The sequence below is a fragment of the Plecotus auritus genome, assembly GCF_963455305.1.
Source record: "Plecotus auritus genome assembly, chromosome: 4".
In the NCBI taxonomy this organism is placed as follows: Eukaryota; Metazoa; Chordata; class Mammalia; order Chiroptera; family Vespertilionidae; genus Plecotus; species Plecotus auritus.
In genome coordinates, this window is record NC_137775.1 from 115,805,184 (window position 1) to 115,830,441 (window position 25,258).

Sequence of the window (25,258 nt, forward strand, 5' to 3'; positions counted from 1 at the left end):
CTTAAGATATGAACCTTATTTTTTAAATATAATTTAATATAATACCTCAGATTTTTATCTATAGGGGCAGTCCGTCGGACTTGATATACGTCGTTTCATGGTTACGTTGCCATCTCTATTCATAAAAATAGCAAGTAAACACCCTCTCTTCTATTGTTATATACACTATATAACAAAGTGCTTTCAAAGATGAGATCTCTTTTTGATCTTTAAAACTAGAGGCCCAGTGCACAAATTCGTGCACCAGTGGGGTCCCTCAGCCTAGCCTGCGCCCTCTTGCAATCTGGGACCCCTCGGGGGATATCAGACTGCTGGTTTCGGCCCTATCCCCGCAGGCCAGGTCAAGGGACCCACCGGTGCACGAATATGTGCACCGGGCCTCTAGTATGCATATAAGATCTTTGGTTAATCTCTTCCCACCCTTCCCCCTCCCCCTTCTCTCTGAGATTCATCAGCCTGTTCCATGTTTCCATGCCTGTGCATTGAGTATCTGCTCCCTGGTGATCATTGCACGTCATAGCTACTGGACAGTCGGCGGTTGGTCACTTAGGCTTTTATATATATATAGACTAGAGGCCTGATGCACAAAATTTGTGCAAGGGGCTCGGCCCTTGCAGCCCCAGCTTCATCCAGAAGGTCATCCGGAAGGATGTCCAGAAGGTCATTTGGCTGTCTAGTCTAATTATCATATTACGCTTTTATTATTATAGATAATGATGTGAAGATATTAAACCCTGGCATTTAAGAGGTAGATGAATTGCCTGAAAGCACACAGCTAGAGAGGGTAAGGGCTATCACCAGAGCTCTGATTGTCTAACTTCTGCTTAGTAAGGGAAGCCACTTCAGTGTTAGTGAAGCATTTAAGAGTCTGGACAGATTCCTATCAGCCAGACATGGGATTGAATCTGATTCTAACTGTGTTACTTTTGGTGAGTTTGCTCATCTAGAAGAGGAGAATAATAATACTTCCTACTTTACAGGGTGTTTATAAAGAATAATTCAGAGGGTTTAGGCAGAATGCCTGGCATATGATAAGCACTCAACATGTTATTTTTATTATATGATTTTTGTTCCACTTTTTTACCCTAAGGAAGCTTTGTTTTGCCCTTTGGACCAACTAGTTTTCTAGCCTTCAAAGCCTATATACCTAATCAAGTGTCTTCATTTGGACCCTGAAATCATTGTGTCCTTACCTTCTGCCTTAGGTTTCTTCCATATCTTTCATAAACATTAAGAGGAAGTCAGAATACATTGTATTTTATCTCAAAGGAGTACTCAGAACTACTAAGCAATCTTTTCTCTTATTTTTTGCTGATCTCAGTTTGCATGCCCTACTGTAGCTATTCTAAATCTCCTCCTCCACCACCCTGAAGTCCCTAAGCCCTCGCTGTCTTCATCAATTTCAGCAGATGGTCATATACTGTAATTTATTTGTTAAGGTTGGAGATCATGTGCCCTGAACTCCTTTCGTGTCCCTATACTTCATCTGATTTCTGATCCTCTCCTCTGTCTCAGATAGAGTGACTTGTCTTATGTTCCAGGGCTCTTAAAAATGCCTCTTTTTGTTCCTTTGGAATGTTGCTCCAACAATTTCTCTCTCCCTCATTTGCCCTTTTTGATTTCCCCACCTCTCCATGCTCAACTACTTTCAGTTCTCCTGACCAGGCCATGTGCTCCCCTCTGCCTCTATATCTTTGCACAAACTGCTCTGCCTCCTAGGAATTTCCATTCTTTAGCCTCCTTCAGTCCTCAGCTCTAGCATTACTTCCAGGTTGGCTGCCTTTCCTACACATCCCCATAACCATCTATAAACCCATACCTCCACCAAGGGACCATGAGCTTCCTAGGGAGAGGCCCCATGTCTGAATTCCCAGCGCTACTACGCTGCTTAACCCTTAGTAGACACCAATACATGTTAGTGGAAGAAAGGGAGATCTACAAATAAGCATGTGTCTTTTCTACAATTTAAGAATAAACTCCTCTTTACTCTGGTATTGCCTTCCTCTTGTCATTCCTTTAACAAACATTCTACTTCCTCACCACACATTCCCTTGCAATTTAGTGTCCAACACCACTGTTGAATCTACTGAAAAACTACTCATGAAGGTCACCAAAGAGCTTACGTGTGGACCACATCCTCCTTCTCGAGCCTCTCACCTGGCCTGGCTTCTGTGACTATGAAATATAGGTTTGCTTGATGCCTCACTAAACTTACCTTTATTAACTCCTTCACTGTTTTTCCCAAGATTTGGTTCATTTGTCTTCTCTTCTTTCACCTTATCTCCCCATGAGCATACTCTTGGTTTTAACCATCATGTCTGTTCAGATAACACGCAAAGTTTATTTGTAGTCAAACTAGCATCCCAGTTAGTCCAGCAAGGCTGAGTCCTGAATATTCATTTTTTCTAGTGCAGGAATGGCAGATACTTGGCACTCAAGCTTCCATTTGCCACTGTCTCACCCAAGATGGATATTGTCTCAACCAAGACCAATTGTGCCTATTTCCCAGTAAGAAATTCTTCTCCTCAGAATCCTTTCCTTATTCTCCTCTACTGTTTGACACAAATGCTCTGTCTGCTTGGAATCTTCACTCTTCACTTATTCTGGACACCTACTTCCTGATGAACAATTTAAAACATACCAGTCATCCCTATATTAGAATATTTTCACACATTTCTCAAAATCATTTCAAACTCAACATATTTAAACCCAACTTGTTATATCCCTCTATCTTCAACCCAACTTCCTCCTACTGACTACACTAGTTTTGTAACTTGTTCCACTTTTTCCCGCTGAGCACTAATCTTTGCCTTCTCCTTTGTACTCCACCAATTTAGGTGTCAGTTGTATTCATGTATGTCTCTCATTCATCCCTTTCTATTATTTGGTGCCACCATCTTGGCTGGGCCTTGTTACCTGGTTATGGGCTGTTAGAATAGTGTGCTGTCTGGTCTTCCCGTTGCCAGCTTCTCCCTGCTCTAAACCACCTTGCCTCCAGATCAGTGCTCCTAGAGTAAAACCTGGGTTATATGTCTCTACCACCCAAAACCCTTCAATGACTTTCTATTACCTCTTAAATAAAACATAATTCCTATAAAATTTAGTAGAGTATAATTATCTTTGATTTTTTTAGTCCAAAATATTTGGATTTAAGTTCTGGCTACTATATTTACCTTTTCTGTGACTTTGAACTTATCGCTTAATTTTTATTCAATGTGTATTTATTTAACATCTACGTGTTCTAGACTCTGTGCCAGGTACTTGGGTTATAGTGATGAGCCAAACAGACCTTGTCCTTTTTCTTCTGAACCTTACAACACTTAGACTTGTCTCTATTTCTCATAATCATGGTAATCCTAAGTACAGGCCATGCCTCCCTCTCTTGATGCTTTTAGCATTTGGTTTGTGCTCTGCAGGGTATTATAATGCCATGTATCATAGTTATTTGCATATGTGTGTTATCTCTCAACCACATAGTAGGTTCACTGAAGGGTAGGGGCCATCTCCCATTTCCCATAGTGCAAGCATGAATTCTGTTGCGATTTTTGTAGGCCCAGGGTTAGACTTCAGAATCATTATAATATCTAGTATGTTTTAGATGCTCCCATTGTCTGTCAGATTTATGCATTAAAAAGGGAAATAAATAAGGGCTATTTAGTTTCTATTCATTCTAATGCCTATCCTTCCAGCCTACTACCCGTCTATAATTATTGTAAGTAGAATTTGTAATGTTTATAACTTGTGTACATGAAAATTTTAAAAACTGAATCACAAATCCACTCTGCTTCCTAGTAGAAAATATTATTCATATGCATAAAACAGAATCCTATCTAATAAAAGAGTAATATGCAAATTAACCATCACTCCAACACACAAGATGGCTGCCCCCATGTGGTCAAAGATGGCTGCCCCCATGTGGACACAAGATGGCCAGCAGGGGAGGGCAGTTGGGAGGGACCAGGCCTGCAAGGGAGGGCAGTTGGGGACAATCAAGCCTGCAGGGAAGGACAGTTAGGGGTGGGACCAGCAGAGGAGGGAAGGCCAGCAGAGGAGGGAAGTTGGGGGCGACTGGGCCTGCAGGGAAGGGAAGTTGGGGGGGGACCCAGGCCTGCAGGGGAGAGAAGTTGTGGGGACAAGGCCTGCAGGGGAGGGCAGTTAGGGGTAACCAGGCCTGCAGGGGAGGGCAGTTAGGGGTGACCAGGCCTGCAGGGGAGGGCAGTTAGGGGCAAACAGGCTGGCAGGGGAGCAGTTAGGCATCAATCAGGCTGTCAGGGGAGTGGTTAGGGGGTGATCAGGCTGACAGGCAGAAGTGGTTAGGGGCAATCAGGAAGGCAGGCAGGTGAGCAGTTGGGAGTCAGCAGTCCTGGATTGTGAGAGGGATGTCTGACTGCCCGTTTAGGCCCGATCCCGGTAGGATCAGGCCTAAACAGGCAGTCAAATATCCCTTAAGGGGTCCCAGACTGGAGAGGGTGCAGGCTGGGCTGAGGGACCACCCCCCACCCCTGCCATGCATGAATTTCGTGCACCGGGCCTCTAGTGTTAAAATAATGTTCTTTTTACTAAATAGCTTTTGACTTGGTAATAAACAATATGCTGTTTTTCCCTGTGAAATATAATTCTAGGACTTTAGTCCTGAAGGTTAATTTTATTTTATACATTTTCAGCTTACTGTTTTTATGTTCCCATGATCTTACATTAAGTTAAGCATTTGTCTATCCAAAACAATAGGTCAACTATAGCTGAATTATAACCATACCTTTCATCTGCACACAAAATCCTATTATAAACAGCATGTGACCATTTGCTTCTAGAATTTATGATTGTTTTGTTCCAAAAGGAAGCTAAATTTAGCCTAGTAATTCTACATGCTCCCAAGGAAACAATGCCTGCTGTGATTTCTAGAATAAATGAATCTGAACCACAATTCCTTTACTTGACTGAAAATTTTGAATATCAACCTCGTCATTAACCACAGATATTAAACCACATTAAACAAACAGCAAAGAGTTAAGAAAGAAATTTCTTATGTTTCTGACTTCATTGCTAAATGAGTCTAACTTGGTTGCACTGGCATTCTTAATACATAACATTGTTTGCATCTCATAATGGGTCTCTAAAATTACTCATTCTGGCTTGAGTTCTAAAATTAAACTATGTGGAGTCAAGTCCAATGGCACAATGCATCTTTATGTGAAACCAGCTAGAGTTTTTGTTTTCACCCGATGTAAAATTTTCAGTAAGGAAGCTTTGTTTCTGATAGCTTAACTGGTATAGTTCTTTCCGTATCTTCTTTGTTTCTAATGACAACTAAATTGCTCTCTCCTTGTATGTGTTTTGGCAGATAAACTGTACCATGAAGGCCCCTACTGTGCTTACACCTGGCATCCTTGTGCTTCTGATTACCTTGGTGCGGAAGAGTGATGGGGAGTGCAAGGAGGCATTAGTAAAGTCTGAGATGAATGTGAACATGAAGTATCAGCTTCCCAATTTCACTGCGGAAACGCCCATCCAGAATGTCGTTTTACACAAGCATCACATTTACCTCGGTGCCATTAACTACATTTATGTTTTAAATGACAGAGACCTTCAGAAGGTTGCTGAGTACAAGACGGGACCCATGCTGGAACACCCAGATTGTCTCCCATGTCAAGATTGCAGCCACCAAGCCAATGTTTCTGGTGGCGTTTGGAAAGATAACATCAACATGGCTCTGCTTGTTGACACGTACTATGACGATCAACTCATTAGCTGTGGCAGCGTTCGCAGAGGGACCTGCCAGCGACACGTCCTTCCTGCTTACAATCCTGCTGACATACAGTCTGAGGTACATTGCATGTACTCCCCACAGACAGACGAAGAGCCCAGCCAGTGTCCCGACTGTGTGGTGAGTGCCCTGGGAACCAAGGTCCTGATGTCTGAAAAGCACCGGTTCATCAATTTCTTCGTGGGCAATACCATAAATTCTTCTTACCCTCCAGATTATTCTTTGCATTCGATATCAGTGAGAAGGTTAAAGGAAACTCAAGATGGTTTTAAGTTTTTGACAGACCAGTCCTATATTGATGTTCTACCTGAATTCCAAGATTCTTACCCCATCAAGTATGTCCACGCCTTTGAAAGCAACCATTTCATTTACTTTTTGACAGTCCAACGGGAAACTCTCAATGCCCAGTCTTTTCACACAAGAATAATCAGGTTCTGTTCCGTAGACTCTGGATTGCATTCCTACATGGAAATGCCTCTGGAGTGTATTCTCACGGAAAAGAGAAGAAAGCGATCCCCAAGGGAGGAAGTGTTTAATATTCTTCAAGCTGCATATGTCAGTAAGCCTGGGGCCCATCTCGCTAGGCAGATAGGCGCCAACCTGAATGATGACATTCTCTATGGAGTGTTTGCCCAAAGCAAGCCAGATTCTGCTGAACCAATGAATCGCTCTGCCGTCTGTGCATTCCCTATCAAGTATGTCAATGAATTCTTCAACAAGATCGTCAACAAAAACAATGTGAGATGTCTTCAGCATTTTTATGGACCCAACCACGAACACTGCTTTAATAGGGTAAGTCACACAGATGCCCCACTTACAAATTATGAGGTATAAATCAAAATAGGTATCAGTCTAGAAAAGAATACCAGTGGCTTTTTGGTGCTTGCTAAATGATCTTAATCCAAAATATTTATTTATTCTTTCCAAGAAAATTTAGAAATTAAATCTTCATTTAAAAGTAAAATCACAGTTTGAGAAAAACTCAATGTGGTAATTAAAAGAAAAAATAATATATTTTTACAATTTGGGTTTGCATATTTGCCAACACTTCAGATTATTAAACTTACTTCTCAATAAGCTTGAGTAGTTCTGGTCCGATTTACACAAAGTTTAACGCAACAGCAATTTCTGTAAAACACAATAATTAAGATCTCAGTAGAGTCTTTACAACATTTAAAAAGGCTTTTTCCTTATGAGGCACCATTTTCTCACTAATATGCAAATAAATGGTCTATATTTTTGTCATTACTTAAAGAAACAACTAAGATCAAAACAAACCAAAAAATCTCTTCCAAAATGTTGGTAAATAAAACATCTTCAAATGAGCTAATATACTTCTCTAAATAACCTGGGATGCTAGATAGGAAATTTTCTTGATCCCCAAATTCTTGCTATGTGTTTTTTTAAAAATACACAAACAAACCCATATATTTCTTTTGAACATTAACTTTCACTAGTACAAATGTAAGTTTCCTTTACTGTTAATGTCCAGTTAAACAAGCTTCTGAGATGCCATTCTGACATGTGCTTTTCTGAGAAAAAGTTTAGGATCAGTGTTGATTCATACTTCTCTCTTCCCCCAAAAATAGCCCTGAGAATGTTCATGATTAATTTCCATTTCTATTCTTTTTTTAATTTTTTTAATTTTTCTATTAGAGTTAGCATACCTTATTATATTGATTTCTGGTGTACACCCGTGATTAGACATTACATAACTTACTAAGTGATCATCCCAATAAATCACATACTATCCATACCTATTAAAAATATAATTGACTGCCAAAACCGGTTTGGCTCAGTGGATAGAGCGTCGGCCTGCGGACTCAAGGGTCCCGGGTTCGATTCCGGTCAAGGGCATGTACCTTGGTTGCGGGCACATCCCCAGTGGGGGGTGTGCAGGAGGCAGCTGATCGATGTTTCTCTCTCATCGATGTTTCTGACTTTCTATCCCTCTCCCTTCCTCTCTGTAAAATATCAATAAAATATATAAAAAATATATATATAATTGACTATATTCCCAATGCTGTACTTTATATCCCCATTACTATTCTGTAACAACCAATTTGTGCTTCTTAATCCCTTCACCTTTTTTACCCATACCCCCAAATCCCCTCTCATATGGCAACTGCCAAAATGTTCTCTACATCCATGGGTATGTTTCTGTTTTGCTTGTGTATTTATTTTGTTTTTTAGATTCATTTTTTGGTAGCTATGTATTTTTTGCCATTTTATTGTTCATATTTTTATCTTTTTGGTTCTTCTTCTTAAAGAAGTCCCTTTAACATTTCATATAATACTGGTTTGGTGGTGAACTCCTTTAGCTTTTTCTTAGCTTGGAAGCTCTTTATCCGACCTTCAATTCTAAATGATAGCTTTGCTGGGTAGAGTAATCTTGGTTGTAGGTCCTTGCTTTTCATCACTTTAAATATTTCTTGCCAATTTCTTCTGGCCTGCAAAGTTTCTGTTGAGAAATCAGCTGACAGTATGGGAGCTCCCTTATGATAACTAACTGCTTTTCTCTTTCTGCTTTTAAGATTCTCTCTTTATCTTTAACCTTTGGCATTTTAATTATGATGTGTCCTGGTCCTGTGTGGGCCTTCTTTGGGTTCCTCTTGTTTGGGACTCTCTGCACTTCCTGGGCTTGTATGTCCTTTCCTTCACCAAGTTAGGGAAGTTTGCTCTCATTCTTTTTTTCAAATACGTTTTCAATACCTGTTCTCTCTCCCTTCTTATGGTACCTCCATGATGCAAATGTTGGTATGCTTGAAGTTGTCCCAGAGGTTCCTTACACTATCCATTTTTTTTAATTCTTTTTTTTTTTTTTTTTTGGTATTCTGAGTGGGTGTTTTTTCTTCTTCCTTATATTCCAAATTGCTAATTTGATTCACAGTTTCATCTACTCTACTATTGATTCCCTGTAAATTATTCTTCATTTCAGTTAGTGTCACTTTCATTTCTGATTGGTCATTTTTTATGCTGTTGAAGTTCTCACTAAGTTCATTAAGCATCCTTATAACCAGTGTTTTGAACTCTGCATCTAATAGATTGCTTGTCTCCATTTTATTTAGTTCTTTTTCTGTAGTTTTGTTCTGTTCTTTCATTTGGGATTTGTTTCTTTGCCTACTCATTTTGGTAGCCTCCCTGTGTTTGTTTCTATGTATTAGGTGGAACTGCCACATCTCCCAGTCTTGTGGCATGCCTAATGTAGTAGGTGTTCTATAGGGTCCAGTGACACAGCCTCCTTGATCACCCAAGCTGGGCTCTAAATGTGTGCCCTCTATGTGGGCTATGTACACTCTCCTCTTGTATCTGAGCTTAGATTGCTGTTGGCACATCAATTGGAGGTATTTTCCCCCAGGGCGATCAACTGCAAGGACTGGCTGCAACAACCAATTTCTGACAATTGTGGAGAATCAGCTGTGCAGGGGCCCACCCCACAGAGGAGGACTTACTTCAGCAGGCCTTTGCAGCCAGTTGAGTCCACCCCTTGAGTGTGTCACTTATGGATGTGATTGGGTGTTGCTTTAATGTAGTCTGAAACTGTTCACTGAATGTGCTGGGTCTAGGGCCTCTTGGGGAGGTGCAGACCAAGGTCAGTCACTGCTTGTGTTCTTTCTGGGGCCACCTGGCATAAGCTACAATGTGATCTGCAGATGGCCGCTAATTGTGCTGGACTTGGAGGTGCCAGGTGAGGCCAAGCTGGGGAAAAATGCTGACTGCTACTAATGCCAGGTCTGGGGCTACTTAGCTTGAGGTATAGGGCACACTGAGGCCAGAAGCTGCTTGTTTGAGAGATTTTAGGAAAATCTAAAGCATGAGCCAAGAAAAACCATTGGAAATTGCTTAGGTAGGCTCCAAAGTTGGGTGAGACTGGGTCTCAGGGAAACACCAGGGCAGGGCAAACAGTGTGAACCAGGTTGTTGGAATCTCGTATATGGAAGCCATCTACTAGCTTTGTAGGGGTGAAGGGGATGAAGGGCTTATCAAAGAAACAATGGCCTCTGCCAGCACTTCTGTCTGGGATAAAGCTGACCCCTCCCCAGCCCTTGCCCTAATACCAGACTCCCCATTTGTCTCTAGTGCTTTTTGAGCTTCTGCCCCAGCGCTGAGGGAGTAAGTCTGAGTAAGTCTGTGCACAGGCCTTTAAAAGGAACTGCCTGGGACTCCAGCAGTCCTTGTTCTTCCTCAGCCTCATCCCTGCTGGTATTTTACATCCAGAAGTTATGGGGACTTTTCTTCCTGGCACTAGAACCCTGGGATGGGTGGCCTGGTATGGTGCTGGGACCCCCTCTCTCTTCAGGTGGGACTTCTGCAGTGGACATATCCCTCCTGATTTTTATCTGCCACATGTGAATCCACCAGCCTGTTCTGTTTCTTCACCCCTCCTACCAGTCTCCTTGTGGCTTCTTCTTTCTCTCTCTAGTTGTAGGACTTCCATTCAGCCAGATTTTAGGCAGTGCTGAATGAGGATTATTCCATATTTTAGTTGTAGTTTTATGTGATTGTGGGAGGAAGTGAAGATCACATTTATCTATGCCATCATCTTGACCAGAAGTCCCTCTTTTGGATCTTGACATCAGTCATGGACTTCCTATTTGAATATATAGTGCTCTACCAAGTTCTAGTTGGGCACTTTTTATCTGGTTGGTATTTGATATTTATAAATATAACTATTTTTGATATATGATTATTTATATTTACATGAAATAGTATTTTCACAGGAAGGATTAGGAAAATTGTTACTTTGATTTAGATATACCTGGGGATTTATCCTGCTAGTCATCACATCATTTGATGCCCAAGAAAGAGCATCAAATTTAGAGTTCATTATGGCTTTAAGCTTTCTTGGTTTGTACCCAGATTTGAATATATGGACTTGGCTATGGCTTCTAACATAATAACTACTAATTATTGTAATTGAATGAACAGATAGTAAGATTTCCTCAAGAAAAGTTGACTTTAGAAAAGTATATCTCATTCTAACAGTTTTCACTCTAAGTAGTAAAGGTTATAATTGCATGCAGGAAGAACATTAAGCATGTCCGTGGTGAAAGAAAGTAAGTAATTTGCTGAGATGTACCAAGGGCATATGAATTCAGAAACATTTGGCTCACTCTTGCTGAAATGTCTGGGATGCTTTCCCAGATAGGAACTTTAAGTAATTTTTTTATAAAGCTAGAAACTTCTGAGAAAATGAATTCATCTTTTGGTGAACTACAGACATAACTGTTCTCTTTCCCCTTCCACATTCTTATGAATATATATAATGTGCATGCATATATATCCCAACCAAGACTTATTTCTCCATGCAGATGTTTAATATATGTTGCAAACTCTGTAAGAAGTAAGAGATTCTCATGAGACTGCCCCTTTCCTTACTAGAAAATACGAAAAAAAATGAAAGGAAACAAAGGACTTTCAGAAACCTAGAATTAGGAAATAAAAGTGTAATATGAATAGCATTCTAGAAGAAACACTTTTCCTGCATCCTACAAATTGCTTCAGAAACACAAGTTTAAAAGTGTCTATTAGGAACTACTCCAGGACCTCTCGAGCACTTGAGCTATTTAAATCTTGTTCTCTTAAAAATTAAAAAAAAAGACAACTTATGAGGGTATGTTGATATCTTATTATTTATTTTGTTCATGTTAAAAGTATTTATCAATTCTAAAATTCTCAAAACACAGCTGAACTTTATCTTACCCCTTTGGCTTTTGTAGTGTTCCAAGGGGAACAAAAAGGCAGGATTATTGAATAGAATTCAGGTCAGTTTTATTGCTATGGAAAAATGGCCAAAATGCACCAGCCACACCTGAAACCATTATCACTCCCATCACAGAAATTCTTGTGGGAAACAAGATAAAACTTGCCAACATAAGCTTCTTATAAGGGAAGCCAACTTTTACACTGGCCAAATTTCATAAAGATAAATACCTTCAAACCTCCTCTATTTAGTTGCCTGTTTATCTTCTCTGGTTTCTAAAAATCAAAATTATTTCAAGAATGAGACTACTCACATTCTCAGTTTTATATACGCATTCATTCCACACACACACACACAAAAACCCTCAGATTGTTCCAGTAATCAGCATATAATCAGCATAGAGTGAGATACCTAGAGCCATTATTCACAGAAAAAAACAAAATGACTTACAAGATCCAACTAGTTTGGAGAGACTGTAAGCAATAAAATGACTCCATTTTGTCTTGGCAAATTTACTTGGCAAAATATCAGGTGACCCTTCTAACAATTTCTTAAAACAGTTTTTATTTTGGCATAAAGTTTGGTGAATAGACACATATATTGTAGTTTTGTTATTAACATGACTAATCAATCAGATCTTTATTGAGGGATTATTGGACAAGGTTAAGAAAGATTCCGAAAATCACCCTACTCAGGGAGATAAATAACAGAAATCCAATTAGTGCCATTTGTGCCAATCACACCAAAGGACTGATGAAGTCAGAAGAATAAATCTCATTTTGGTGCATCGCCATAAAGCTGATGAGTATTCTATTGGGACCCTCCCCTAACACCTCACCTAGAATTCTTGCCTTTGGAAAAAGTTCTCCACCTCTGGAGCATGCCCTCACCTTCGCCCCTTCTTTCCCTGGCATGCTGTGTCTGGAGCACATCTCCGCCCTTCCCTTCCCCTCTTCTTTCCCCCAGGCACATGACCTTTGCTTTTCTCTCCCCTGAGCTCCAAGGGTCTTTTTTTTTTTTTTTTTTTTTACCTCTGTAACTTATTTCTTGAGCCCATGCAGCCTAGCTGGCTCACCTTTTCTACCTCTGTGACTTTCTAAATCAGTGGTTCTCAACCTTTCTAATGCCACGATCTTTTAATACAGTTCCTCATGTTGTGGTGACCCCCACCCATAAAATTATTTTCGTTGCTACTTCATAACTGTAATTTTGCTATTGTTATGAATCGTAATGTAAATATCTGTGTTTTTCGATGGTCTTAGGTGACCCTGCTAGCAGTTCTCAACCTGTGGGTCGTGACCCACAGGTTGAGAACCGCTGCTCTAAATAAATGTTCTCTTGTAATTGGAGAAAGAAAGAAAAAAAAGGAAGGAGGGAGGGAGGGAGGGAGGAAGGAAAGAAAGATGAAAGGGAGGAAGGAAAGAAAGATGAAAGGAAGGAAGGAAGGAAGGAAGGGAGGGAGGGAGGGAGGGAGGAAGGAAAGAAAGAAAGAAGAAAGAAAGAAAGAAAGAAAGAAAGAAAGAAAGAAAGAAAGAAAGAAAGAAAGAAAGAAAGAAAGAAAGAAAGATAGATGTGGCAGTAACTCCTCTGAGGCTTCTGCCCAGTCCTCAAGTGTCAGCACAGCCAAGGTGAGGTTGTCTGGCCCTCCTGGAGCTTCCCTCCATGTGAAAAAAGGGTTTATATTACCATTGAACCTCAACTTCCTGGTTCATAGGTCAACCTCAGCCTCCTGGTTCATAGTTCACCACTCAATCAATGAGTCACACCAGGGGCCAGTTGATATTATTTCTTTTAAATAGATATTTTATCATTTTGGCTAAACAAAATACACTATTTACAATTAATTTAAAAATGAAGAAGTCTACTTATTTATGTCTGGGACCATTTTTGTTATAAAATCTTCTAAAAAACATTGAAACCTTAAGTTTTATTTTAATTTTTAAAGATATTCCTGATTTTTTGTTATAGTGTATGAATTATTTAGTGCTGAATTATTAAATAAAAAAGCATAATGTGTTTAAGACTGTTTTTCAAATATAAAAGGTCTGACTGTAAGAATTATACCATGTAAACATTTCATCTTTTCATGAAAGTGTTAAATATTGTAAGAAAGCTGTCCTTTCTCATTCTTATCTTTACTGTGATGTATTTATTGTAACATAGAAATGAATGAATATGGATTGCTGTCAATTATAAACACTTCTGTATATCAGCATTTATTGACCACCTACTGTGTGCACATCACTCCTACTGGAAAAATTTTTAAGGCATTGTTAATATTAAAGAAGTAGAGGCCATGCCAAAACCGGTTTGGCTCAGTGGATAGAGCATCAGCCTGCGGACTGAAGGGTCCCAGGTTCGATTCCGGTCAAGGGCATGTACCTTGGTTTGTGGGCACATCCCCAGTGGGAGGTGTGCAGGAGGCAGCTGATCGATGTTTCTCTCTCATCGATGTTTCTAACTCTCTATCCCTCTTCCTTCCTCTCTGTAAAAAATCAATAAAATATATTTTTTTAAAAAATAAGTAGAGGCCTGGTGCATGAAAATTCATGCACTGAGGTGGGGGGGGGGGGTTCCTCAGCTCAGCCTGCCCCCTCTCACCATCTGGGAGCCCTCAGGGGCAGGAGGCGACCCGGCGATCAGGGGAAGGAGATGCCCCATCACACCTCTGCTGCTGCCACTGCTGGCAGCGCAAGCCTTGGCTGGCCCTGGTTACCTGAGCCTCGGGCGGCCTTGGGTGGCTGAGGGGACTGGGGGGCTCTGGAGGCAGGCGCCCCAGCAGGGCTGAGGGGACTGGGCGCCGCCATCTTGTGTCTGTGGGCGCCGCCATCTTTGAGGGCAGGGCAGTCAGTTAGCACATTCCCTTCTTATTGGCTGTGGGCACCGCCATCTTTGTGACAGTGTGAGGGTCAATTAGCATATTCCCTCTTTATTAGATAGGATAACTATTTAAAAATTGCCTTCAAATCTGAGCCTTGTAATAATGTAGATTTAAGTTATTTTTGTTTTACTGGATTTTTAAAAATTTTTAATTTTACCTATGTAAAAGCTCTTTACTGACAGATTTTACATTTTAAAATTATGCATGGCTCTTTTAAATTGTCTATAGTGATTTATAAGATTGTAGTTAACTCATTTAAGAGACAATTATCTGTCTATATAAGCCATTTTTAAATAGTAAGGTAGTGCTTGTCTTCTTTGTTATTCATCTGAGTGCAGTTCACAAGCTGCATGGCAAAATATGTATTATGTAAATAAACTGGTTTACTATTAAAAAAAAACCAAAATGGGTTTATATTACAGGATCAGACAAAGAGAGTGCTAAGGAAGGGTCTCCTAAATGCAGGGGTCCAGGAGGTCTTTCAGGCCAGACTTGCTTATTTAAGATCACTCATGTTGCTTTCCCCCTCTGACATTTTGTGAAACACTAGCTATACAAACTCTATATACCTCTTCTCCTATTGATGACATCACTAAAGCCGTCTTTTGAGTCATCTAATAGTTTCCAGAGCATATCATTCTCACCTCTAAGTTATCTGTGCTTCACATATGAGGCTGTTTCTGGAAACTTATCTCAAGCCACAAATATCCCATTCATGCAATATTAGTGTTATTATATCAGTTGTTCTCTAAGAATATATTCTTATGTTCATAATGTAACTATTTTCTGTGTCACATTTGAAAGTGATTCTTAAAGGGTTTGTTTCTAGTGACTTCCAACACTTAGATTTATGAAATTATACACCCACAAATGTCAAATATCTTAACCTCCTTAGAATTGATTGAATTTGTTTGAGACTAATGCATAGTCCCTAAACTGCACATCATTATTCAAAATAAAGTAATTTAAAAAATGCCCTGTAATATGGAGACTTGTAAAGCCCCAAATTTGGGTAGAAAAAAAAAAAAGACTTACAGTCTAGTTGGGACAAGTAGTATTAAAAATTTAGTTAATTTTAAGCATATTAACTGGTATCTCCAACAGTATCATATAGAGGATTTGTTAACATGACAATTATTCCAGGAAAAAACTAGAATCAGTACACATTGGCCCAGTCTCCTACAAATGGGAATATTGAATAAAGGAATATTTTAAATCCCCAAATCAGCAAAGATCCTGTTTCTTAGATTATAGTATACTTACTAAGAGAAGTAGAATAATACATTTGAAAAGATTTTTAATTTCAGTCAAAATTGAAATTAAAACGATTCTCTCACCCAGAAAGTGCAATCATCATATCACACTGTTTTTTGTGCAATCTCATTATCAAAGTTTTGCTCTATCTGTAAGCCATTTGAAAGAGTAAATGTAGACTTGCAGCAGATATTTTCATCAACATCTTGGTCATCTTCATGATCAATTATTGATCAGTTAAGTGAAAAATGCATCATTTGGTGCCAGATACACCTGGAGAGAAGTCCTGGCCTACTAGCTGGGTGACTTCTGCCACATTACTTAACTTCTTAGCGCCTCAGTCTCTTCATTTGTAACATGCAGATAACAACACATACTTCACTGGGTTTTGTAAAAATTTGGAATAATGTATATAAGGTACCTGGCACAATAAGATGACCATAATTTAGCTCTTCAGAGACAGCATGGCCTAATGGAACAAGACTGAAGTCAAAGAGATCTGGGTTCAAATCTGTACCCCACCATTTTCTCTTTAGCCATGAAAGCATTATTTAAAATCTCTGAACCTGTTTTCTTCCATGCAAGAATATTGTGTGGACTAGTGCAACAATGTTTGTAAAAGATCTAAACTTAGTTCATGGTACATAATAAATAACAGCTATTATTGTAAGAAATCTATACTAATAAAAGCCTAGGTGGCATCTTGCCCTCGCATTATCACAAGATGGCCACCCCCATCTCATCACAAGATGCCACTGCAAGATGGCCAACAGGGGAAGGCAGTTGGGGGCAAACAGGCTGGCAGGGGAGGGCAGTTGGGAGTGACTGGGCCTACAGGGGAGGGCAGTTGGGGGGAACCAGGCCTGCAGGGGAGGGCAGTTGGGGGTGATCAGGCCGGCAGGTGAGGGCAGTTGGAGGCAATTGGGCCTGCAGGGGAGGGCAATTGGGGGCAATCGGGCTGGCAGGGGAGGGCAATTGGAGGCAATTGGGCCTGCAGGGGAGGGCAGTTGGGGACTGTCAGGCCCGGCAGGGGAGCAGTTAGGCATCAATCAGGCTGGCATGCAGAAGCGGTTAGGGGCAATCAGGCACGCAGGCAGGTGAGTGGTTAGGAGCCAGCAGTTCCGGATTGTGAGAGGGATGTCTGATTGCCAATTTAGGCCCAATCCGTGCAGGATCAGGCCTAAACCTTCAGTTGGACATCCCCCAAGGGTTCCCAGATTGGAGACAGTGCAGGCTGGGCTCAGGGATACCACCCCAGTGCACGATTTCGTGCAACGGGCCTCTAGTACTTACATAAAGAAAAGCAGATTCAAATTATTGAATTGTGTTCTGGAAGAGGCACATTCTGATTTTATTGATCATGAGGGTCTTTCTCTTCTGTACCAACCTGTTATAAGTGACCCACCTCCATAATGTTTAATTTGTGCAAGTCCTTCTTATAACTCAAGAGAAAGAAAAAAAAAAAAGGAGAGGTGGGAAATTATGGTGTTTTGGGGTGGAGACAAAGACATTTGAATCAGAAATGTACTATAATCGAGCTAGAAGGTATAAAGTGTACTGCTTGCTCCCCAACTTTCACTTCCAAGCACTATAATATACTATGCTTATGTAATTTAAATTATACTATGCATTAAAGAACTTGCAGATAATGAAGTTTTAAAAAAACGTAAACTCACAGGTTGTTCTTAACAAGCTTTCTTGTTTGTAATTATCATTTATACTCAAATGCAAAAAGTAGCCAACTGCTTCCCAAAATAAAGGAAACTTAAGGTAGTAATTTTCCATCTCCATCTGAAAGAGTGGCAAAGTTACAGGGTCACTGCTCAGAACCATCAAAGGAAGAAAGCAAAGTGATTAGAACAATTTTGAATGAAAACAAAATCAAAACAAGATGCAAACAAGGAACAATAGGAATAGGCAGAAACACACACAGTGATGTTTCTTTATTACTACTATAAAAAGATGATAGATGAGTAAAATTGGGTTACATTTAAATTGTAATGGAAGAAAATAATTGCAGCCTTCTATCAGGAAACCACAAGGACCATTATTGATCTGTCATCCTCAGGACATATTTCATAATACTTAATAAAATAAAGATTTATAACTCTTTATGGGCCATATATCTATAATCTCCCACACCCCAACATTTGAACAGAGAATATGGAGTCAATGTTGCAAATAACATCCATGTAATTATACTGGTTTTGACATGTCTTATTTAAGCAATCTAGTATCTCAAGAGAACGCAGTTTGTATTAGGGATGAAAAATGTGAAGTTAGATTTCAGGGTTTTTTTTACTTCTTGTGCTCTGAAATGAGAGGATGTTACCCTATATGAAAAATGTTATTGAGGATTCTTTATTCTAAACACTAAATATCTTGGAGATGCCAAATGTAATAGCTTAGCTACCAAAGCAAACCTTGCAAGGAAGAAAATTCCTGCGGTATAAGGATTCAACATACTTTTTAAAACATTCTAAATAGAAACTCATTCATTGGGCTTGATTCCTCTCCTTTTTGTGAACTCTTCTTTACTCTCTGCCAGGCTTAGGGAGTCGCTGCTCCTAATCTATTTACTTGAACTTTCCGTGCTACCCATCCTATGAAAAGTAGCATATTGCATTATTTTATTAAAAGGAATTTTAAATTATGTTCTTTCCAGAATTTTGTAACACTCTCTGAGATCACTGGGCACACCCTGGGTATTAGAAAATGTGTTACTGAGTGAACCACTGATGCCTTTGCTTTTTTCTCTTCTCCTCCTAAGCAGTCTTTAAACCATCCCATAGCTTATTCACAGGTCTCCCCTGAAAGGGCGGGGAGAGACCGACTCCATGTTCCCTTTGTTCCATGTCCTCCACCTCATGGAGTCAGGTTCCCGCCCTAGAACCTCTCCAAGAGCCCAACCCACACTTTTGAATTAGCCAATAGAAATGCAAGAGGAAAGTAAGCCGCGCCCTGCCCCCATGTGCAACCTGACCCCGACCAATCAGCGGAGGCCACACTACCTCACCCCTCCTACCTCTCCCAGGCCCCCTATAAATCAGCGCGTTTGGGGCCTGGGGCTCTCTCTCTGCCTCCTGCTGCTGCATCGGCGAGTGTGGTGGACGGGGAGCTCGAGCTAGCTCGATTAAAGGCTCTTTGCTTTTGCATTGGACTCGGCTCCCTGGTGGTCTTTGGGGATCACGAAATCTGGGCATAACATCCCCTAGGAAAGAATGAAAAAGCAAAGGCATGATGTTTTTATAAGCTAACAGCAAAGAAAAGCAGTTAATTCTGAAACTTACTAAAAATGTAGGTGGGCTTTATCTGTGTATCATATTGACTCATAATGTGATTGATAGTGTTTCCCCTCTATGAGCAATTAGAAGTTAACTATGCCATATACATAAAATGAATTCTTCATTCTCCGTAAAGTCTTTTAAAGCAGAAGGTATGATCTGTGTTTTATTTAAGTAGTTGGTCTCTACGTGAAGAGTCATTTGGTAAAATCAATGTAGCAAACAATGAGTTCATATAAAAAAAAATCTTAAAGTTGGTGTTTGAAATGCTGACGTATTAATAAAACTTTGAAGACACAGATCAAATATGTGATATCTTTATTGCAATATGACCATATGATTAAACTTCTGAAAGCATGTGGGATCCGGCATTTTTATGAGAATATTAACCTCCTTGAATAATAATGGATTTTTTAGCTAAGAATACTTCAGAATTCTCTCCTAACAATGGCCACCCTACTTTGCTTTCTTATCTCTTCATACTAATTTTAAAAAATGGGCATCTATCAGAATTTGTATAGAAGAGCCAAAGGAATTTCTGCCGTTGCTTAGTCATGGATGGGCACAGATACTGAGTCAGTGGGCACACGGAGTTCAGAATGACTCAGGGCCCAGATGTGTGCTGCAAGTCACGTCTCCAGTAGCCAGGGAGGGCAGTAAAGGGCTCATTTATGAGGGAAGTAAAACCAATGGTTCAGCTATTCTTGAAGTAAAACTCCCCTGATTTTTTTTTTTTTAATAATAGTGAATATAATGATTCTAGGATCCCAGCTGGATACATTCCAGTCTGCTAATCATATATTTTTTTCTAGCTAACATATTCCAGGCAGGTTCCTTTGCATGTGAATTACTTGCTGAGGAGTGTTGACTTCCTATCCTAAAAGCCTTGGGGAAGAGGCATAGCACACGTCACCCTAGGCCTTGGCTAACATGGGAGCAGATGAAGTTTGTCCACCTTCTCTCCTTCAAAAATATTCTCTAATGTTTCAACACGAGGACAGAAAAATGTCTGACAAATGCACGCTATCATAGAATAAAGGCTATTTTAAGCATTCTTGATGTTCACATGTAGGGGAAAACAGTTTATGAATAGTATAAATATTTTTGTGAATTCAAACTAAAGTCTGACATTAGTTGTCTTATTTGGGTAAATCAGCAAAATGTGTATTAATCAGAGGACAATAAAATGGTAGGTGATACTTCAAATTGTGTTCTAGATAAAAGGGGTAAATTAAGGTCAGTTTTGATTTGTAAAACATTCTTTTCTATAACTGAATTTATGAAAATTAACTTTGCTGAGTTATTTCAAAATACATGGATTATTCATAATTTGCTAGAATTTGTGTCCATGTATCAAAAAAGTGTAAATCTGTATGACATTAAATTTTCTAATGACATTTTAAATTTAAAATCCTATTGACACTTGCCCATAGTCACAGCCAATAGTTCATTGAAGGCCTGGAGTGGGGTGGGAACCAGGGGGAAAAAAGGAGGGACATCTGTAATAATCTCAACAATAAAGATAAAAAATAAAATAGTTCCTGCTCAGATTTTTTTTTAAATCCTATTAACACTTGCAGCTAGTCTACTAACTAAACTGTAGGTGAATTGCTATTCAGGAAATAGAAAGAAATGCAAAGATTAAATTGGTCATTTAGCCAAATGAATCAATAGTATTTAGTGCTAATGCACTAAGTAGATTAGAAGCACTAATGCAGTGGCAGTCAATAGCAAAAATGAGTGTCTTTAAAAATTATATTGACAATAAAATGTGCAATATTTTCCATTTATTTTAAGCTTATTACATTATATTCTTGTTTTTTTCATCTTGTTAGTTTAAACCAAATGCTAGAAGCCTTACCATCTTATTTAGTGCATAAAATGACCAAAAATTTATAATCATTGTTTTCAGCAAGAGAGAGGAAAGGATTTAATCACTCACCCAAGATTCAACAAGAAATTCAACAGATATTTATTGAGTGCCTAACCCTGTTGGCATATCAGTGGATGAATGAGATAGGCATGGTTCTTGTCTTTATGGTGCAAAGAGACTAGGGGAGGAGATTACTGTACGTGATCAGTCACCCCAATAAACAAATACATCATGATGATTTATGAAATACAGTGTGAGGGAAATAAATACCTGTGAATACACATAAGGAAGACTATGTTAATTTGGTAGTATAGTCACAATAGGCGACGCTGAAGAGGTGAAAATTAACTTGGCATAAGGCTAAAAGATAACTTATATGAAGCTCAAAATTTTAGGAAAAAAACATATTTTTAGAAGATGGGCAAGTCCATAGCCAGTATTTAATAAACTAATAATTCTCACCTATTTCACAAGCTTTAGGTGTTAACTACATGGTGCTTCATTTATCCAGCTTTTTAAAGTGGGTTCTAGTCATGAGTGCATATTACTTTATACTTACAAAAATATATCCCAAGTAGAACTATCCTGGAGAATTTAACATTTTTTTAAACAGTTTTTGTTTTACTATATACAAACTTTGTCTTTTCTTAGGTTTCTAAATGAATTAAATTACTTTTCATTAAGTGATTTTTAATGTGAAGAATGTGTAGATTCTAGAACAGCCGTGGGCAAACTATGGCCCGCGGTTCAGCTGTTCTATCCAGCCTGCGGAGCCGAAAGAGCGGAGGGTTCTCTTGCTCTCCCCTCCGCTCCTTCACCAGCAGCAGTGTTAACATGGCAACGTCGGGAAACATGGCCGCAGCTCCTTCTTCTGAGTGGGCGGATTTATATCCGCCCATTCAGTAGAAGGAACAACCTCTCAATCTTCCAGAGGCTCCTTGTAATGCCTGCAGACGCGTCCCCGGACATCACCCTGGGAATGCGTAGACAGTTATCGTGGTGATGTAGGGAGACACGCCCCTGGAGAGCACAGTATCAGAGGATTAGCTAAAAAGGAGACCAACAACACTGTTCCCACTGAAGTTGATGTTTTAAAGACCAAAAACCTTTCAACCCAGTCTACATTGCCATCTACATCTACGTCCCGGGCATAATTTGGAAGTTGCACTAAAGAAAATGTTTAATTTACTGTTTACACATTTTGTTCTTTTCTATTTGTTTTAGTTTTAAATTATTTTATTATATTTAAGTTTAATTTGAAAGGCTTTTGTACCTTTCCTTTGTTAGGCAATTTTATTTTGCCTTTGCCATCTTCAATATAAGGTATGTTATTGTGCTATGATTCCTCCATTTTTTGACGTTTCAAATTATAATAATTAGTGTTTACATTCTTCTTGTTAAAATGTTTGAAATGAATAAAACTATTGAAATTAAAAAAAAAAGACGTACCCTTTTATGTAATGATGTTTACTTTGAATTTATATTAGTTCACACAAACACTCCATCAATGCTTTTGTTCCGGCCCTCCGGTCCAGTTTAAGAACCCATTGTGGCCCTCGAGTCAAAAAGTTTGCCCACCCCTGTTCTAGAAGCTATGGACATAATTTAGGTAGCGTTCGTTCTCAGTGCCTCTCATAGCCTATCATCTTATCAGCTTCTTTGAAAATAGATATTTCTTATGTCAGTCCAAGTTGTTTTTCTCTTATCCGCCCCCCGCCCCTTCCTTTCTTCTGTGGCTAACACTTGGAACCCTATTTGTCAGAAGAACCTTTCTTGGGGATGGGTGGGATTATCCTGTTACCGACCAGTATGTCCTGTGACCAAGTGAACTATATAATCCTGAGAACACACAAAAATAAGCTCTTTTGGAATTATCAAAATTATAAAAGTTAATCGAATTCAAGGGAATGTGATGCTGAGGTGGGCCCCAGTCATATTCTCTTTCTGCCTCTGTGCACTGTGCTCTGCACAACTGAATCCATTTTAGAGAATTTCCTTCTCATGTAAATCATGTAGCCTAGGCCCAGAGCAGTGGTCGCCAACCTTTCGGACCTCATGGACCACCAGTGGTCTGCGGACCACCGGTTGCCGACCACTGCCCTAGAGGGTCAATTGGGAGACAAGTGTTCCAGGGACTCATGAGGATGTCATGAGCACCTACTGAATGTACAGGGGCATTCTCTCTAGTTTGTGCCATGGTTATGTTGTTCTAACGAATCTCTAGCTACAGACACATTTTGCCTTTCTCATTTTAATCATCCTATATAATAAAAGCCTAATATGCTAAGTGTCTGGTCAACCGGTGGACCGTTAAACAAATCAAAGTGTAATATGCTAATGATATGCTAAGGCAGCTCAACCGCTTGCTATGATGTGTACTGACCACCAGGGGGCAGACGTTCCAACCAGTAGGTTAGCTTGCTGCTGGGGTCCAGCCAATCGGGACTGAGCAAGACGGGCCAGACATGCTCTGGAGCCCTCCCACGGTCCCTCCCCGGCCCCAGTGGTGCACCAGTGGGGTCCTGTGGCCTGGCCTGCACCCTCTCACAATCCGGCACCCCTCGGGGGATGTCAGAGAACCAGTTTTGGCCTGATCCCGCAGGCCAGGTCAAGGGACCCCACTGGTGCACGAATTCATGCACCGGGCCTCTAGTGTGCATATATATTTAATCATAATCATGCAAATATTTAAATAAGTTTAAGGTCTTAGAGGACAGGCAGTTTGTTATGCTTCTTTGTACCTAAGCCTATGCACATGCTTCGCAAGACCATAGACAGTAGTGTTTCTTTTACTTGACAAAAAAAGTTTGTCTTCCAAAAGAAATATATATATTGACATAGTAAATAGAGACCGTCTGAATTGCTAAGGTGTTTGAGTAAAAGGTCTTGATAAACTCTACAAATGTATTTTTATGACGATCATAAAAAGCATTGTTTTTGTCATCTCCACAAACCACAAAGCTTTAAAATAAAAAAATAAAAATAAATGTATGAGGAATCAAAGGAAATATTTAACTCCTGTATTTGCTTTGTTTACTTTTGCTTGGCTGAGAAAGAAGTGGAGTTTGCCAAGGGAAACGATGAGGGAATAGGTGTTTAATCTTCAAGGTTTATTCCCATGCCTGTAAGTCAGAGAGGTCACTGGCTAGCCCCCTTGCTGAAGGCTATAATTACAGGCAAAGGACTGTTTATTTTCCAGTAAGGTGTCCAAAATCTTGAAGGTAAGAGATTGTTTATAAGAATACAGTGTGTGTAAGAGTTATACAAAACTTCAAAATATATAATAAGGAGGTGAGGTTATTTTTTTCAAATATTTACTAATATGAGAAGGTATAAGACTCTGTAAATGTTCTAAAGTGCAATAATAAAGGTGAATTGAGGTTAAATTATGTGAGTCTGGTACTTGAGGAACTGAATTAAATGAATAAAAGACAAGGAATTTATAATAGAATAGAATATATCTAATGATTCATTAAATGTAAACTTATTTATGGCTCCAACATCATGGTAAACAGGAATCAGTAAATTCTTTAGTAAGAGTAATAGAGAAATATTTCTAATTTGAAAAACACCGGTTACATTGGGTGTATCTAGACCTGATATGGAAAGAAATGGGCAGTGTTTCTTATTGTCAACTAAATTCACTCTCATTTCAGAAGAGCCATAGAAAGTTCTTGATTTCACATAGTATTAGCAGACAAAGTACAAGATCAGTTCTGTTACTGGCCCATTATTAAGGATATTAGTCAGTGTTTGCAGAATGATAAGTAATATATGTATATGGTAGTTTAACAATAGTAAGTGTACTTCCTAATTAACATTGAAAGATCAAAGTACAGGTTCTTGATGTGTACAAAGAAGACTAGAAATGTGCCTGCTTTTTAAAAATATCACATTATGGTAAATAGTGAAAATGATTGATATTTTCTATCTGGATACTTTTTTAGAATCAAATGCTTATGAAAATAAGAAACAATTTCAGATTTTTAGGCAAGCAATGCTTTCTGTGATGCTGGGTGTGGCATGGTGGCACACTCATTACCCCAGGCCTCCTTCCTGTCTCCATTTGCTTTTTTTGTTTTGTTGTGTTGTGTTTTCCCCTAATGTTTTATTTTGAAACTTTTCAAACATTGACATCATGAAACTTCACCCTAAACTTTCAACATGCACCTGCTAAAAATTAGGACATTTTCCAATATAAATATATTACCATTACCAAAACTTAGATATCATCTAATAATCAGTTCATATTTAAATTTCTTCAGTTGTTTCAACAATTGTCTTCCCGCCCCCCCCCCCCCAGGACAACACATTTTATTAAAATGTCTCTTTTGATTATTCCCACAGTGTCAAGTAGGATGTAAAGCATTTGCATGGAGGATACCTATAAGCACAAAGGGAGGTTTCCTGTTTAGTTTCTCCCTCCCTCTCTTCTTTCATTTCTTTATTTTATTTTTTATTTATTTATCTTTTATTGATTAAAGTATTATATATGTAT

At 39.3% G+C, this 25,258-nt stretch overlaps 1 protein-coding gene across 1 annotated transcript in view; it reads left to right on the forward strand.

Annotated features, from left to right (window-relative positions):
• The window catches only part of MET (MET proto-oncogene, receptor tyrosine kinase), a 159,672-nt gene that overhangs the window by 43,535 nt on the left and 90,879 nt on the right, over positions 1 to 25,258 (forward strand). Inside the window, exon 2 of the mRNA XM_080665002.1 lies at positions 5,342 to 6,556. Within this exon, the coding sequence (XP_080521128.1) occupies positions 5,354 to 6,556 (1,203 nt within the window). The 5' untranslated portion in view covers positions 5,342 to 5,353. The remainder of the gene's footprint in view (positions 1 to 5,341; positions 6,557 to 25,258) is intronic.